This window comes from Onychostruthus taczanowskii, unplaced genomic scaffold (assembly GCF_017590055.1).
Source record: "Onychostruthus taczanowskii isolate IOZ18803 unplaced genomic scaffold, ASM1759005v1 scaffold2, whole genome shotgun sequence".
Lineage (NCBI taxonomy): Eukaryota > Metazoa > Chordata > Aves > Passeriformes > Passeridae > Onychostruthus > Onychostruthus taczanowskii.
Genome location: NW_024499239.1, coordinates 17,559,519 through 17,576,608, shown reverse-complemented (window position 1 = coordinate 17,576,608; position 17,090 = coordinate 17,559,519). Strand labels below are relative to the sequence as shown.

Genomic DNA, 17,090 nt, shown 5'->3' with positions numbered 1-17,090 from the left:
CCTGGGGCTGTTGCAGAGCCTTCCTACACTTTCTTCCACAAGCTATTTGTTCCCATCCCTTCCCTTGTACCCACAGTAGTGCTCTGGGCAACTGAGCCATGAAAAGGGTCAGAGAGCCAGGGAAATATTGGGAGAACATAGAGAAGCTTAAAGTAATAGAACTAAAGATAACTTGATTTTGAGTACTGCAATGTCAATTAATTTGTTGCCTTTATTGGTTCTTTAGTTACTGTAAAGGTGACTGGACAAGCCACCCTCCTGCTAATCTGCATGACATCCAGCAGATAGTGAGGCATTGCCTAACCTCAGAAATGTCCAAATGGAGCTATGGAATTACTCCAGTCCTTTGTGGGTTTGGCAAAAACCTTGTAGGATTTCTAGTGACGTATGCTGGACCTGACTCAAATCCCAGCAATGGAAATTTCTTTGATTTGGCTTATTGTTATTTCTGACCCTGTAAATGTGGGAGGCACTCAGGCATTAAGAAAGATATTGTTTCCCTGACATCAGTTGGTCACTGCTCATCAATCAATTGAACAGAATTGAAACATCAATTGAAACAGAATTAAAATTCCAGTTTGATTTTTCCTCTTTCAAAGCGCATAAAATAGCATCAATTCAATGCCCGTCCAGCTGTCATGTTGGATGGTTTGTTATGTACAGTGCAGGATTTGAGTTTCTTATGAGAAAATTGAAAAAAAAAAACGGTCAAGATCTCATAACTTCCTCCTATCATTGTCTGTAAATAACTTCAGAGACGCTCTTTCCATTTTTTCCCCTCTTCTCCTTTACAACAATTCTTTAAATAGGTTCTTTCTACATTTTAATTTTTCTACCCTTTTTGCATTTTTGTTTTACCCATCCTTTTGTAAGGGCCACCCTACCATCACTTTTGCATGTTGTTAACAAACTATCAATGGAAGATCACTCTCCTGCCAGCTGAACTGGTTTCTAGCAGCCAATATTTGTGACCACAGACAACACAAGTTGCAGTTCATATCCATTCTTTCCACAAAACTTTGTTTTAATGAAGTGACCATACTTTCCTTGCACAGGTTGTACTGTCTCCTAGCCTCACTTTTAAACACTGAAGAAGATTTCTCTGCACATCCACGAAGTTGTATTTACTTTGATTGTAAGCCAGTAAGTATGCGCACTACTGGCTTCAAATTGTCATCAATGGAGTTTCTCCCTTTCTGATTTGTTTTGGTTACAAATGTGCACTGTGAGCAAACTGCCTTCCTCTTGATAGTCTCTTCAGTTTGCAACACTGCCATCACATAAAGAAAGCTACTGGGTTTATGCCAGAAAAAATAAAAAATGTATAAAATGGACCACATGAAGCTTTCTATTGCCTGTGCCAAATTAGGACCTTTGTAACATTGGGAAGAAGTTCAGGAGTTTTTTCCCTCTTGTTTGTCTTTCACACCAAAGGAAATACAATTTGAGGAGTTACCTGTCTCTGAGACAGCCCCACCAGCCCCACTTTAATGGGCAATTGATTGATAATCACAGGGAAACATAAACTTTTCTCTGGCAGATTTTCCTAGGACTGCCTATTAAGCAGGTAGGTACACCAAGACCTGATGATCAGTTTGCTGTCCTCACACTGAACACAAAACTGTTGTAGTTTGCAATGTTCTAATTTCTTCTCTTCCAGACAGGCTCCTGCTAGGACACAACAGAGTGCACAGTGCATGTGGCCTCACCAGTTCACCTGCATTGCTTGTGGTGGGACTGTAGTGCTTTGTGTGTGTTTTTGGAATTTCACTCCAACCTCAAAATCTTAAATTTCAAGGTGAGTGTTTTTAGCAATTACAGGAAGCTCCAGCATGTACTATTGAAACATATCTGCTCCAAAGTAAGCTCTAAGCTTTTAAAAGAAGGTGGCTGTGGAAGTGCAAATGACTACTGAGGAGATGCAGTTACTGTATACAGGAAGCTCGGATCAAGTTCAAATGAAAGCTCTGGGCACCAGTTCTTAGCAACTGATTTTAAAGCAGTTGTAATCTCCAAAGGTATCTATCTCTACAGCAGAGGCCCTGGGTATTATATACCTAATGAGTTAGACCATTTGAGCAACCTTCTTTCACATTAAAAAGGTACTTTAACTTTTTCTTTTGCCAGATTAACTGTTCAGTCTATTTCTGACAGATGAGATCAGCTATATGGAATTTTAATATTCTGTTTCTTCTAAAATGTGTCTCTGTTTATTTCCTTGGGCTGGAATTGAAGTTTTAAGACTGTTGAGGTTCAAAATTGGTTGTGTAATATTACTATTACTGTTTCAGGGTGTTTTTCAGTAACTACTGGTCACATGCATAAAGCACAAATAAATAAGTAAAAGTAGAAATAAAGACATGATCTTGTTCCCAAAGAATTTCCAGCTAAGATCCTGATCCAGTAAAAGAGTTATGTGTGTGCCTTGTGAGGTTCCACTGACCTCAGTGGGAGTATTCAAAGTAGTTTAATATGTGTATAAACCTTTGCAAAATTAGGAGGTAAAATATAGCATGTCTGTTAAAATTTACTCTGCTTTAATGAACTGCAGATTCCTTTTTTTGGTCAAAATATCTATAGAGTATTCCAGCTATTTTAAAAAATCTAAATGTCATTAGAAAATAATTCAACTATTACTTGACACTATCACCTACGCACTAGTTTTTTTCTAGAAGCAGGAAGGGAAGGTGAAGTTCAAAATGTCAAAATAGCTTCCATATTTCTACAGTTTAAATGTAAAAAAAAGCAGCACTCTAATGGAAAAACTCTGTAGATTCTTATCCAATGGCCACTTAAATGAGAATACTTTAAGGGAGTGTAAATCTTTACTTCATTAAATATTGGAACAAACCATATAGTTGAATGTGCACAAAACCACAGGTTGGTGCTACCACCTACACTTTCAGCAGCATACTACCATGGGCCAAGATGTGTCCTTCTTATTTCTACTGACAAAAACTGACCTGTGCAAGTGCCTGTGAAAGAATGTGCATGTGGAATGAGTTATTAATTATGATAAGGATGGCAGAACCACAGCACATGAAAATTACCTGAAAGGTAGCATTCATGAACATGCCTCAGATGTGTCTTCAAGGAGTCTAAGACTAAGGATGTCAGCATGATCAAGTCATTCCTGAAAGTTTATTAAATGTGACTGCTCAGGTTTTGGTAAGGCAAGGAAAAGAAAATCCATCAATATTGGGAACATACCTGAAAGGATCTGATTTACTATGTGTGTGTTTTACATAGCTTATTAAACATGTCCTAGGCTGAAGTATCATTATACTGAATTTCTTAATCTTGCAAGAGAAAGCATTTGGCTCAGGGTTCAATCAAGTACTGCTGGCATTCCTGGAATGACATCTTTAATCTCCTTCATTGTCCACTTATTTAATGCCTTAAATATATTCTCGTGGTAAATCCAGCACCGAGGACAGAGACTTAAAACAGTTTATTCCTTTAATTAGAAATATGCATCTGTACCACAATAAAAACACAATTTAAAATAGAACAATAATAACAAAGTATGAATGAATGCTAATTACAATATAACCGTGAGGGAACCACTAATATATAGCTAAGGCTGAATTGATGGGAACCGAACTGAAAGCAGAGTAGTAATCAACATGAGAAGAAAGCCTGATACCCTGGAGTAGATAGGAAAAATAGTTCTGGTTGATTAAGTTTCAGTCTGCTGGGGTGAGGTAGGATTTTGAAATTGTGCTCTTTGGAGACTGTGTGAGGGAATGAATGTGCTTCTGGTCAATGAAAGGACAGTTAAAAACTACATGGTGTCTGCTGGATGCCAGCATTGGGTGGCACATATGTATGCATAAACACATTTATATAAACACCACCACTAGTTATTTGGTCAAAAGCTTTCTCCACTGTGCCAAGTAATCTCACGTGGCTAGGCCACTGCACAGAACACTATAATAAAGTTGCATCTATAACAAAGGTTATTTCACCGTTTATTCTGGAATCAGACTACAAGCATTGTGATACATCTTGCAGGTACTGATGTGACACTGTCCCATGCAGGACGGCAGCAGATGGGGGGACCTGGGAAGTCAGCTTTCTCTTCTGCAGAGGAAACCATCGCTGCACACTCCAGGTGTGACAAGGGAGCTCTGTCTACACAGGGATAAGTGGTCATATACATGGAATCACAGAAACACAGAATATCGTGTTGGAAGGGACTCACGAGGATCATCGTGTCCAAGTCCTGGTGCCCCGCACAGGACATCCCAGAGTCAGCCCGTGTGCCTGAGAGCAGTGTCCAAACTCCCCTTGAACTCTGCCAGGCTTCGAGCTGTGGCTGCTTCCCTGGGGAGCCTGAGCCAGTATCCATCTCTGGGAAAAGAACATTTTCTAATATCCCACCTAAACCTCCCCGAGACAACTTCAGGCCATTGCCTCGGGTCCTGTCGCTGTCACCACGGAGAAGAGAGCAGAGTCTGATCACACCTGATGGCATTGCCTAGGGAAGCCTCACACCAGCGCCTGCCCCAGATCGCAGTGCAGATCTCGTTAATATGTACTAATCAACTCTAATTAACCTGCCTTGCACCAGCACTGCTTGGCTACACCTGGCAAGACGCCCTAGAGCGGGGTCCTTACACCGTACGTGTTCTATTTTCCGCACAGCGTTTACGTAGCGCTGTTTACACGTGCAGGCTGTGCCGGGACACGGCTCCCGTCCCATCCCGTTCCCTCCCGTTCCTGGCAGGGCGCTGTTATCCCGGGCAGCCCCAGCCCGGCGCGGCCGGAGCCGCTCCCGCGCCGCCGCGGCCTCCCCGCCCCTCAGCCGGAACGCGCCGCACGGGGCCGCGTTGCGCGGGGAAGGGCGTGCGGCGGCACCGGCGGCCGCCATGGCGGTGGACATCACCCTGCTCTTCAAGGCCAGCGTGAAGACCGTGAAGACCCGCAACAAGGCGCTGGGGGTGGCGGCGACGGGGGACAGCGCCAGGGATGAGCTGCTCAAGCGGGGCACCGCCCGCTCCAAAAGCGACTTCACCAGCAGGGCGCGGGAGGTGGTGAGTGCAGCCCCGGGGGGGAGGGCGAGGGGCAGCGGGGGCCGCCGGCAGCGGCTCCTCCAGGGCGGGCAGCCCGGCCCTCACCGCCGCCTCGGAGCGTCCAGCGCTCCCCGGGGAGAGCGAGCGGGGCCCGGAGTTGGCCGCAAAGAGCCCCGGGGCAGCGCTTTCCCACACGGGTGTGGGCTGGGAGCGCGGCGTGAGAGCCGGGGCCCGGCGCGGCCGTGGCGGCTCCGAGCCCGCCTGTCGCCCGCGTTCCCCGCGGCGCGGCTTCTCCCGGGGGCTCTGCGGGCCGCGGGCCCTGCTGCCGGGGCTGCGGTTGCGTCCGTGCGGATCCGCCGCCTCTCCGGCCGTGCCTGCGTGCGCACGGCTGATTCCTCCTGCCGGCTGCCACGTAACAGGGCGCTGCCATAGCACATGCGTCCGTCTGCGCTCGCAGCGCTGCTCCCTACGCGCCGCCTTTGGCGTGGTTGCTTCCGCTGTCACGCCGTGTGGCAGTTAAGTGCCAGCCCTAGGCAGATTACATGTACAAAGGTCATCGGAACGTTTTAAGACTTGCAAAGACAAACACTGAAAAGTTAAGGATGATCGGCATTAACAGCAGTCCTCAGTCCGTAGTCGTTCTGTAAAAACAATTTCGTTGCATATGGTTTTCCTCCATTCTGAGTCAAAGGCAGGGTTTGAATAACATGTGTTTGATAAAGCACTGGGACTGCGTGTTGAAAAACTAAGGAGCTCTGAGGAGGCAGACTTACAGAATGGCTTGGCAAGTTTGGGACTAAATGAGAAATGCACAAGTGGTTTATAGTAGCAGAGGAAGCACAAGGAAATCTGAGGTTTTTAGGTATCCATTCTTGATACTCTTATAGCCACAGATTTGTTTTTCCCTCTGAACAAGCCTTTTGCCCCATTGCCACTAATATTTTCTCTGTCTGCATTTTGATTCCTCCTTCTCAGTTTCTGTATCTGTATTTCAAAGTATTTACAGTCTCAGACTAGGTTCGTGCCAACCTCTTCCTCCCTTCTAGTCTTTGCTCCCCCTTCTCTTCCTGCTACCAGGGCTTCTTTGCTTTTGCCTATTCCCAAGTTTGGTTTTGTTTTTTAAAGTTCTATTCATACGCAAGCCTACCCTCACCTCCATCTTCTCCTTGCCCTGCTGTGGTCCTGTGCAGTGATAGCATGCTATAGCCATGTCCTTTTTTTCTGCCCTGATTCTTTGGCTTAGCCCTGTTCACAGCTGCTGTTTCCTGATGATCCCAGTTTTTTCTCTGCACTCCTCACCCTTTTCTCAGTTTCCTCAGTGCACTGTCCAGACAACAGAAAGAAGGACAAAGGTGTGGAGAAAAATGTCTTGTTTAATTTGTAAGAGCATCAGGTGAAGTAAACAGCTAGTGCCAAGGGGGATGAGCTGAACCGTCTGAGGGGGACAATGGTTTTAATTAATGGTACTTGTATAAACGTGACTTTGGAGAAGAAGCAAAAGCTGCAGTGTGTTGCTGTGTGAACACAGGGTGCCTGTTGGCAGCTGGTCAGTGAGAAGGAGCAAGGTGGACTGGCCTTGCTCTCTAACACCTGTACCTTTGAGACAGTGAGCCAACAGCCCACCAGACCACAAAACGTCATTTTAATGCGTGAATAAAACAATGAAACTGCAGCTAGAAGAATAAGATTTATAGTAAAATAAATGATGATTTTATCTGTTTATACAGATACAAATACAGTTCATTTGATCATGTATGTGTCAAACCCTTTTTCAAATATTTTATTATAGCCTTTTGATTAAAAGTTTAACTGTTTCAACCAAGACTATGCACCTTGTCTTGGAAATGGAATCTTTGACAGATGCATTAATTCTTTAACATAGTTATTTTTTTAAAAGCTTTCCAAAAGCTAGTGAATTCCTGTCACTGTAGAGGATTTTTGTTTATTTTTTAATCTGAGAAAGGTATAAAATGTTTAACTAGCGTTGTCTATAAAAGTTTTAATGATCAACACTGGTCAGAATCCATACGGGATAATAGTAAAGACCCTGAATAAGCTACATTTAGTCACCACTTTCTTTATGCCGTACTTGGTTGCAGAATAGAATATTTCAGTTGGAAAGGACTTACAGCCATCATCTACTCCAACTGCCTGACTCCTCAGGGCTGAGCAAAAGTTAAGGAAGTTATTAAGGGAATTGTCCAAATGCCCCTTGAACACTGACAGGCTTGGGGCACCAACGACCTCCCTGGGAAGCCTCTTCTGATGTTTAACCACCTACTCATTATAAAATGCTTCCTAATGTCTAGTCTAAGCCTCCCCTGTGCAGCTTTGAACTATTCCCAGTCATCCTGACCCTGGATACCAAAGGGAAGAGATTGGCACTTCCTTCTTCATGTCCTCTCCTCAGGAAAATGTAGAGCAATGAGGTTTCTCCTCAGCCTCCTTTTCTCCAAACTAAAGAAGCCCAAAGTCCTCAGTGCAAGTTCTCCATCTGACATGCAAATGTGGAAGTAGTGAAATAATAGAGTCTACACAGAGAACGACTCCTTTCAGCATTATATTGTGTGGGTTTGCATCGTGTCTTGCAGGTGGAGTCGTGCTGATGCTGCTTGTGCTCCAAGCTCCAGGAGTAGCAGCCAGTTGCTCACAGCTGGAGTGTGGGACTGGGCAGGCATTCAGCTGTAGGATCAGAGGTCTCTCTAGCCCAATGCACAGAGGATTTTGTATCACATAATTAAGGTGTTTGAGCACTTTTCTGAACTGTATTAAGTGATATAACAATCATACATTGTGTGTTCTCTTTCTCCTTTCTGCCCTTGAGGACTGTGACTTTTGCTGTAAGATCCAAGGACTGTGGAAACTTCTTTGGGTTTTGACTTCTTTGTATACGGTCTCTAAGTGATGTTTGAGGGAAGATTGGAGGTACTTGGTGTTTGGAGGAGAAGTTCACAAAATTGTAACCAGTAATCCTACACAGCTTCTGTATTTATGGTAAAGGTTCATTGCACCCAGGAGATAAAGTTATAAATTCCTATTTTACATTCTCAAACTTGACATGATTTTTTTAGGTGGATTGAAGGAGGCACAGAGAATGTAGAATATAAGAATTTTGACTTGAATCGGTACTGTGTGGAGAAGCTAGTTCAGAGATGTGTGCTCTTGGTGTTTTGTGTTAATCACAAGAAAATATTTCAGCATTCTATATTAATTTGTATTTTTTTGAAGCTGGCTATTTTATGCTTAGGTATACTGTGTTGCTGCAGTCTCTGGGGAGCTGATGAAGGTTTTTGTATTTCAGACTAAGTTGTTAACACAAGTATGTTATGAGCTCATCTATAACTGGCGTTGGTGATGTTATTAAACTGTGATAAAATTGTTCCATTCATATAAACAAAGATGACTGTTATGGCTTTGAGCTGTTGAAAGGATTGGGGTTTTTTTGGTCTGTCAGCTGTCATTGTACAACCATTGAGTTGTCTGATATGTAATGTGACTTACATTTTTTTATGGTGGAAGTTTTTTACACCTCTCAATCTCTTCACCATCTGCATAATGTCTAGGACCAGGTAAGAAATTATTGTTAAGGATCATCAGGATCTTGTAGCTACAGGAAAGCTGCAGTCACAGTGATAGACTTTCCATTACTTGCAGTTTATAAAAGACTTAGAATTTATGTGTATGTTAGTGCTTTTTAGAGAATGAAAACAAAACATTTTCTTTCTCTTAGACTTTATGGTGACATGGCTGTTTAAAATGCAGTCCAGGGTTACTAAAGTTTGCATTTCTTCATACTTTTATATAGGCTTATGTAGTTGTAGCAGTTTGATCCTGACTGGATGCTAGGTACCCAACAAAGCTGCTCTGTCACTGCCCTCCTCATCTGGGCAGGAGAGAGGGAATGGAATGAAAGGCTCATGGGTCGAGGTAAGGACAGGGAGTGATCTCTCAGCAATTGGGTCATGGACAGCACCAACTTGAGTTGGGGAAAATGAGTTTAATTTATTACCAGTCAAAACAGAGGAGGATAATAAGAAATAAACCAAAATCTTAATATTTTTCCCCCACTCCTAGGCTGAGTTCTTCCTAGGCTGAGGTTCACTCTCAGTTCTTTACTTCCTTCCCACCTGTGGCACAGAGGGACAAGGAGTGGAGGCTGAAGTCAGTTCCTCACACGTTGTCTCTGCTGCTCCTTCCTCTACAAGGGAGGACTGCTCACACTGTTCCCCTAATCCAGAGAGGGTGTCTTCCACAGGAGACAGTCCTCTGTGAGTTACTCCAGTGTGGATCCCTCCTGGGGTCCTGCCAGCAAAACTGCTCCAGTGTGGGCTTCTCTCTCCACAGGTCCTGCCAGGAGGCTGTGCAAGCTTCCCATGGGGTCACAGCTGCCTGTGGGCATCCACCTACTCCGCCATGGAGTCTCCATGTGCTGCAGGGACACAGCTGCCTTTGCCATGGTTTGCACCAGGGGCTGCAGGGGAACCTGTGCTCAGGCACCTGATGCACCTCCTGCCCCTCCTGTGTGCCAGCCTTGGTGTCTGCAGGGCTTCCTCTCACCTGTTTTTCCTCTCTCCTGCTGCAGTTGCCGCTGTGCAGTAGCACCTTTTCACCCGTTTCTTAACTCGCTTATCCCAGAGGAACAGCCACTGTTGCTGCTGGGCTCATCCTTGCCAAGGGTGTGCTCGCCCTGGAGCCAGCTGGCATTGCCTCTGCTGGACATGGGGGAAGATTCTGACAGCTTCTCACAGAAACCACCCCTGTAGCCCACCACTACCAAAACTTTGCCACACAAATCCAATACATTTGTTCCTTGGTATGATGTCAGGTTTGGGATTCAGCTAAATGATTGAAGAATTTTAAAGATAAGAGCAGAAGTATTTAAGTAAAAAAAAGCAAGTGCCCAGTGACAAACATAAGCAGTTCAGAGCCCCAGTTTATGTGACACTGGTTCACTGCTTTACAATGCCTTAAGTCTGTTGTTTGGATGTTTTAAAAGATTGTCTGTTTTGCAAAGTATTTGGCATTTGAGCTGCTGTTTTAGGACAGTATTAGGAAACGTGACTCCTAAAGGCCTTCCCTTTTACTTTTTTATGGCACATAAGAGCAATTGGGAATATCATCTGTCAAATATACTTCTTAGATATTTGAAAATATAGAAGGAACAAGAACTTTTTATGATTGCTGACTGTTCAATATGTGTTTGTGAAATGGAATCAAGGCTGATACAGCCGATAAACAGAAATAAATATAAATGAACAATCAAGCAGGATTTCATGGTGGATTTAATTGCAGTCTTGAATAAAATTTGTTTTGCTTTGGGAAATCATCTTATTTAAGGTTTTGTGAAAAGCTAAAAACTGGAGAGTTGGAACAAAAATTATTCAAAAACAATATCGGGCATATCTGAATAAATATCTGTGAGAATGGAAATTTTTAAAGGTTAAATGCTTCTAAATCTTTAAGTGCAACATTTCAGAATGATCAAATGTCCATGTTTGAAGCTGTTGAGCACATAAGGATGCCAGATTCATGAGGCTTCAACATCTGTTATTCATATAAGTTCTGCGTATGGATTCTGTAGGATGATTAACTGATTCTTCAAAAAAAAAAGAATGGTACAATAGGCCAATACTCACACAAAAATTATGTTCAGCTGCTCTGTACAAATGTGTAATGAGGAGGAAAAATCCCCACATAAAACTTGTCTCCAAAACTAGTTCTTGTGAAAGCCAGAACAAATGACATTGAATATAAATTTTAAGCAAACCTTTTAACTACAAGGCCATTTCACTTCTGTAGTACATTTCTTTGGCTGCACATAGGGCAAGGGTGACTTTATAAATTTATTTTACTTTTTATATGTAAAACAGCTATTCATATGTACCTGTGAAAGTCTTAACTTATTTCATATTTTGGAATGCAACCTATGGGATAATTTAAAATAGCAGTGCTGTTAGAAGAGATGGAGAGCTGGTTTTTGGTTCTTGGTGCCAGATTTGAGATATTCCTGCACATCTTTGTACAGACTGGTATTTAGAACATTCCCCTAGGACAGAAGAAGGTAGGAGTGTTTGTATATGGAGTTGTGGTTTATTCATTGCCACTGTCACTGCATTAAATAAAGCCTAAAAAAGGCATGGGGAATGCCCAAACCAGGAGCAGGTCCCCCAAACTGACTACAAAGGACCACCTTGAATAGCATGATGCAATTGCTGACATAGGACAACTAAAAGGGAGTGGTTTTAAATATATATACTTTCTGATCCCTTTCAGAGTGCTCAGGATTGTTTGAAGAGGTACCAAGGATAAAACTGAGCCACAGAAATTGTGTAATGTACACAGTGCTAGTAGAGAAAGACAAGACTTGCTGGAAAATTTCTAGGTGTTTACAAATAGAAAGTTTGAAAAATATTAGTAGATCAAATCTAGAGATCTAGATTTCAGAGGATTCCTTGTGCTAACACAATTCCAATATGATAAAGAAAAGGTTGATTTTTAGACTGGGTGGTCCACAGGCTTTTCCACTGCCTACTGGTTTCGGATAGATCATAACTTCAGTGAGTGGCAGGTACCAGTGTACTGGTGCTGGGAGTAACACCATCCCTGTTCTAAAAGTGAAAGGTGTAGAAAAATAAAAATGCCAAATATTAAATGTTTTATTGGCATATACTGTAATTATTATGATGCTGGTTCTGAGTCAAGTTCAGGTTGGTGACTCCAGAATGAGTCAGGTTATATATGAGCTTTTCAGAAGACTGGGAAATATCCAAAATAATGAAATAGTCAGTTTGCTGTATTAACTTTTATGAGATAGGACACTTATTCTCCAGGTCTAAAACAGAACTGAAAAGGACTTAATCCTTAAAACTTCCATATCAAGAGTGGTAGCACTGTGGGCTAACGCAGGCAGAGCACCAAAGACTGCATGGTCATGTAGTGAACTGCTTCTGCTGTAATTGAATAACTGATTCTTACCAGTGCTATGAGGGAAATGGCCAAAAAATGGCTAGTTGTGTGCTTTAATGGTTTTGGTTTTATACTCCCAACTAAAAAATTATAACCTGATTTCATAAGGCTATTTAATAAGATTTTTTAACTCTACTGATTACATAAGAATAACTCCCATGAGAGAGTATTTGAAGGCAGGGGAAATATATACTGTTTGTGGTGTAGCCAAATTAGAGTCTTTATTAGAAATGAATGACTGTGCCAAATTTTGGACAGTGAGTGATTTCAGTTCACTTAACTTTTAATGAGAGATAAGTTCTATTAAATTGGGCCCATTGCTGAGGTCATTAGGATTAATTCCTTCTTCTCTCATGAGCAGTTAATGAACAGTCGCTCTTTCCCCCAAAGTTCACTGATGATGTTGCATTTTGTATTTATTTACATGCACATGGGTTTCCCTCCCCCATGTTGTAGGCAGAAAATATAATTTTAAATTGTACTTTTTCTAATAGGGTGTTACAGTGTACTGCTGCCTAATATCTCAGATTTATCTCTTCCCCTGTGCAAATTACAGTTAATGTTAGTTTTTTATTATGAGCATTTATTGGTTTTACTTCTCATTTCCTTCATCCTTGTTAGAGAAGTTTAGTCTGAGAGACGGAAGGGAAAGACGATAATTTTAATTAGTAGATGAGAAACATATAAAAAGCTGGTTAAGGAAATAGCAGAATAAAGATTGGGGGAAAAAAAAACTTGGAGAAGAATGAAATGCTGACCTTGTTCAGTACATTAGGACTAAATGCCAAATCACTAATGTTCCCCATGTGATGCTTCTGGTTTTAGCAAAAGGCACTTCAAAAACAGTGAGGAGGGTATTGGCTGGCCTTGGGGAAAAGTTATGAACTCCTACATTTTGGGAAATGTCTGTGCAAATGTCTGTCATTGTTTCCCCCTGCTTTGTTTGTTTGTTTTAAAGTACATTCTCAACTCCATGGGAATTATTTTTTGAATTTAACAGAACAGCAGGATTGAAAGTTGGCTTGGGAGACAACTTTCCTTAGCTGCCTGTTAATTTTGTTTTGACTAACTGGACCTCATGTGGTGCTGAGGAGTCCAAAAGTATCTAACACTGCAGTTCTCATTTTGAGAATGTTGTCTTCGTCCTCACCTCACCTCCTTCCAGGCTGGTTGTGGGAGGTTCTTTCTTGGCTTGGAGTTGGAGGAATGGTTGTATCCTGCAACTGGTAACTATGAACTCTTTCCTGATTGTGGTGTTCCCTTAAGATGACGCCTTTTGCAAGTTCTTACTTTTTCATCCTCCCACAAATAAGGATAACATTTGTGGAAGTTTGTAGAGCATTTGTAGAGTATTTGTAGAGCAAATGTTGGAAGTGGAAGAAAGCTGAGGTTTATCATGGATAGCCTTCTTCTTTCCTTGAACATAATTTAAATTAGCATAACCTCTGAAGGAGAAAGATGGGTTAGGGGCAAGGTGGTGGGCCTTGAGGTGTCTGAAAAGCTGGAGAGATACAGTGGAAAAGATAGACAACAAAAAGTGTGCATGCATAGCTGGAAGAAAATGGAATGATCGAGGTTGTAGAAGATACAGTCTAATATTAGATGTAGAGATATGAGAAAAAAAAAGATAATTAATATCAGGAAATTATATGAGTTTGTGATATAGTTCATCTAAATAGGGAAGAGAGGAAGGGAAGTGGAAGAAGGGAAGAAGGGAGCAAAAAGCTGGAATTTCATATTTTCAGGTTACTGAATTTAACTGATGCATTTATACTTTTTGCTGTTTCTCTGAGTTCTTTATCAAAGATTTTGGAGCAAATTAAGAGCTCATTATTTTGAGTACTTTTATGCACTGCCATTGCTATAAGCCTTGGGCTCTATATTTATGTATTTTGAAATATAATCTCTTGTTTGGAACAGAAAAATGAACATGAAAACAAGCAAACACAAAAGAATATCGGTGTGATTTGTTAAGTGATGCCACTGTGGGGTTTATTTTTCCAGCTGTTAATACTGAGGCCAAAATAAAGCTAATTTCCCTGGAAGTTGGTAACTTTAAGGTGTCTGATTATTCTCCTCCTCTGCTTTTTTTGAAAATAGAACAAGTTAGGTGAATAGCAGCCCAGAGAAGGTCTTAGCTGTGACTCTTCCCAGCATCCTGCAGTTCTTTCTGTGCATTCTGCATCCTGCTTCTTCACTTAGGTAGAGATGGATGTTCTTGGACACTGGAAAAGTAACTTCTTTAGTTATCTTCTACTAAATCGAGTCTAGGCTGAGTTTTCTCCTCTGTGACAATTATCAAACAGAATTTCTGAGTCATCACATATGTTGATTGGTTTAAACTCTGAAGCATATTGAAATACTAATAAAATGGGGAGATATTGTTATTTAGAATGCAAAATATGCTTCAAAAAAACAAGTTTAATCTCAGAGAACAGCTATTTTAAAACATAAGGGTGTTTGAACTTATCACAAAAGTTGGTTACATGTCATTGCTTTCAATAAGTAGTACTCACACTTGTGTTTTTGCTAATTGAGACTCATTTTGGTCATCAGGCCTAGTTATTGCTGTAATGCTGAGCTGATAGCTTGTGATTTTTTGGTAATGAGTCGATTAAATTTTTTTGTGTTTCACCCTAGATAAAAGGATACAATTTTTCAGTGAAAGATTATGTAATTATATGCTCTGTCTTTGAAACTTCAGTCCCCAATACTTGAAAACATTTTTCAAACTGCCAAATACTAAAAACTGGCGTGATAGCTTCAGCAGTTAAGAGAGCATTTAAGGGGTGAAAATTGGAGGTATGAATAATTTCCGGTAATTCGAGGAAAATGTTCTTTAGTGTTAAAAATATTACACTGTGATATAATTGCATAGAATGCTAAATGATGGATACTTTTTTGAAAATTCAAGTTTCCTAGCTTCAGGGTGGTTTGTCAAGACTTTCTGTCTGGCAAAAAATTCCGTTTCATAGTGATTGGGTGTTTGTTGTCCCTTTTTACCCTTTCATTCTTACCCTGCCTTCTCTTTTGATGGAGGTTGGTGAGAACTGTAGAAAAGTGTGTGTGCTGCATCGACTCAAATTTGCATATATTCTATTTCTGCAGGTATTGTCCAGCATTTGAAAAGCAAACAAAACAAAAAACTGATAGAATTAAATGTGATCAAATTTTCTTTCACTCTTTGATTTTCCACTATTAATGGATTACTTGTCATTTCACGCTGGATATTTTTTTTTTGTGGACTTCTAAACAGTTTTGAATATGGAGGTAATCACACAGTTCTAAATTGAATATTTCATTTCTGTATAGAAGTTTCTGTAGCTGCAACTGACTGGTGTTTCCCACCTTTCCAGTTTTTCAGCTGTGTAGGAAGAGTGTAGTGGATTTCAAGTGAATGTTGGGAAGTTCTGTAAGGATATGCATAAGCTCTCAAATGTTATGTTGGTTAGTGGTGGAAAATAAGAGAAGGGGTCTTGGTTTTACTCCTAAATTTATTCAACCTCTAATATAAAGTATTATTCTAATATTCTGACCAGAATAACTATAATTTTAATAAGGTTGTTCTGTACATTTTTTTATTTTTCTTATGGTGAAAAAATCTAAGGCGTCCAGTGTTCAGCCAAGGTGAAAGTAAATTCTCACTATATTTAGAAGACCAGAAATAATCTTGCTGAAGGACTTGTGGGGATTCCTGGAATAAAACACACACCTGAGGCGTGTCAGGTAGAAGAGGAGGTGTGAAGGGAGCATCAGGTTGTACGGGAGCCCCCCATGGGTGCCCTGGAGTCTCCTCCCTGCCTCTGGCAGCAGCGTGCCTGAGAGTGCGGAGTAGCCAGAGTCACCAGCCTCCAGAAAAGGGGAGAGTTGATTAAAAGGGTAGGAAAACAGGAGTTTGTCAGTTATGGGTTGAAACCAAGGTGTTTGGTGTTTTCGGGAGGAAAACAGACTCTTGGAGTTCTGAGTTATAAAAGTCTTGTGTCATCTGCTGGTTTTAAGACTGGCGGGTAAAATCTGGACGTAATTGCATGATGGATTTTTTTTTCTGGACTATTTTCAGATGATTTGGATGTTTTGAAAAACAAATTTGAATTCCCAGGACATACCAGATTTCTCTCTCTTAAAATTTCTAGCCTTCCTGTGAGAGTTTTTGGGTGAGCTAGTGGTCTCACTTTTCCCCTGTCTCCAATTCAACAAGTTTTATTTCCTGCTTTTACTCTTGTTCTTTCCTGGAAAAGAAGGAAAACATTGTGTGAGCTGTAGAAGAACATACTGCCCTTAGGACACTTTGTGTGTAACATACAGCATGTTATACATGGTATCTGCCTTTTTTATTACTTGTTCACTTATATTAAAATAAACACTGATAGCAAGCAGGCGTGAAAGACAAACATGTAGTGGTGATGAAAACCGTTTAATGATTAGTAGAGAAACATATTTATTGAAAATAAAAACCATGTCTAAAGGCTCTAATAGTGACTTCTCGAAACACTACCATGTTGTGGTATTTGCAGTGCTGTATGTCCTGTACAGTAGATATTGTTTAAAATTGCTTGGGAACTGGAGCTTGCAAGAGTGAGCTTGGAATGTCCTGCAGATAATTAAGTTGTGGTCAGGCCTTACAAAAATAAAAAGTTCTCGAACTATGATTTTATAAACATGCTACAATAACATTTCTTTATATTTAACAGTTTCTTATAGAAAGCTGATACTCTCACAAGGCATTGACTAAAGGTAAAACATCAAGAAAGAAAAAATATTAAATTAAAACTTCACTTAGGATGTTGACAGTTGGCTTGTAATATTAAACAGATGTGTGTGTTCTTAGGATATTCTTCTTTCAGAACCTTGTTGCATACTAGTTTTCAAGTGACAGCTACAAATTTTTTATTAATTTAAAATTCTTATTTCTTCAGTTGTCTTAGTTATTATTTTCTTTGGGTCTATTCAGCTGGACAGTGTGATGCCAGCTGCAATTTCTGCTGTGATATTCAAGGGAAAGTGTTCCTTTTTGTAGGCTTAAAGTGAGGCATTCCTCATTCAACTATTCAGAAAAATTATTACAAATGTGCAAATGTACTTTTATTAAATACAAGTATGTATTTCTTT

The 17,090-nt window shown here is 40.9% G+C and overlaps 1 protein-coding gene across 1 annotated transcript in view; it reads left to right on the top strand.

Moving 5' to 3' along the window:
* Window positions 1-4,751: 4,751 nt before the first annotated feature.
* STX18 (syntaxin 18) overlaps window positions 4,752-17,090 on the top strand; it is a 58,914-nt gene continuing 46,575 nt past the window's right edge. The window contains exon 1 of the mRNA XM_041402946.1: window positions 4,752-5,036. Within this exon, the coding sequence (XP_041258880.1) occupies window positions 4,872-5,036 (165 nt within the window). The 5' untranslated portion in view covers window positions 4,752-4,871. The remainder of the gene's footprint in view (window positions 5,037-17,090) is intronic.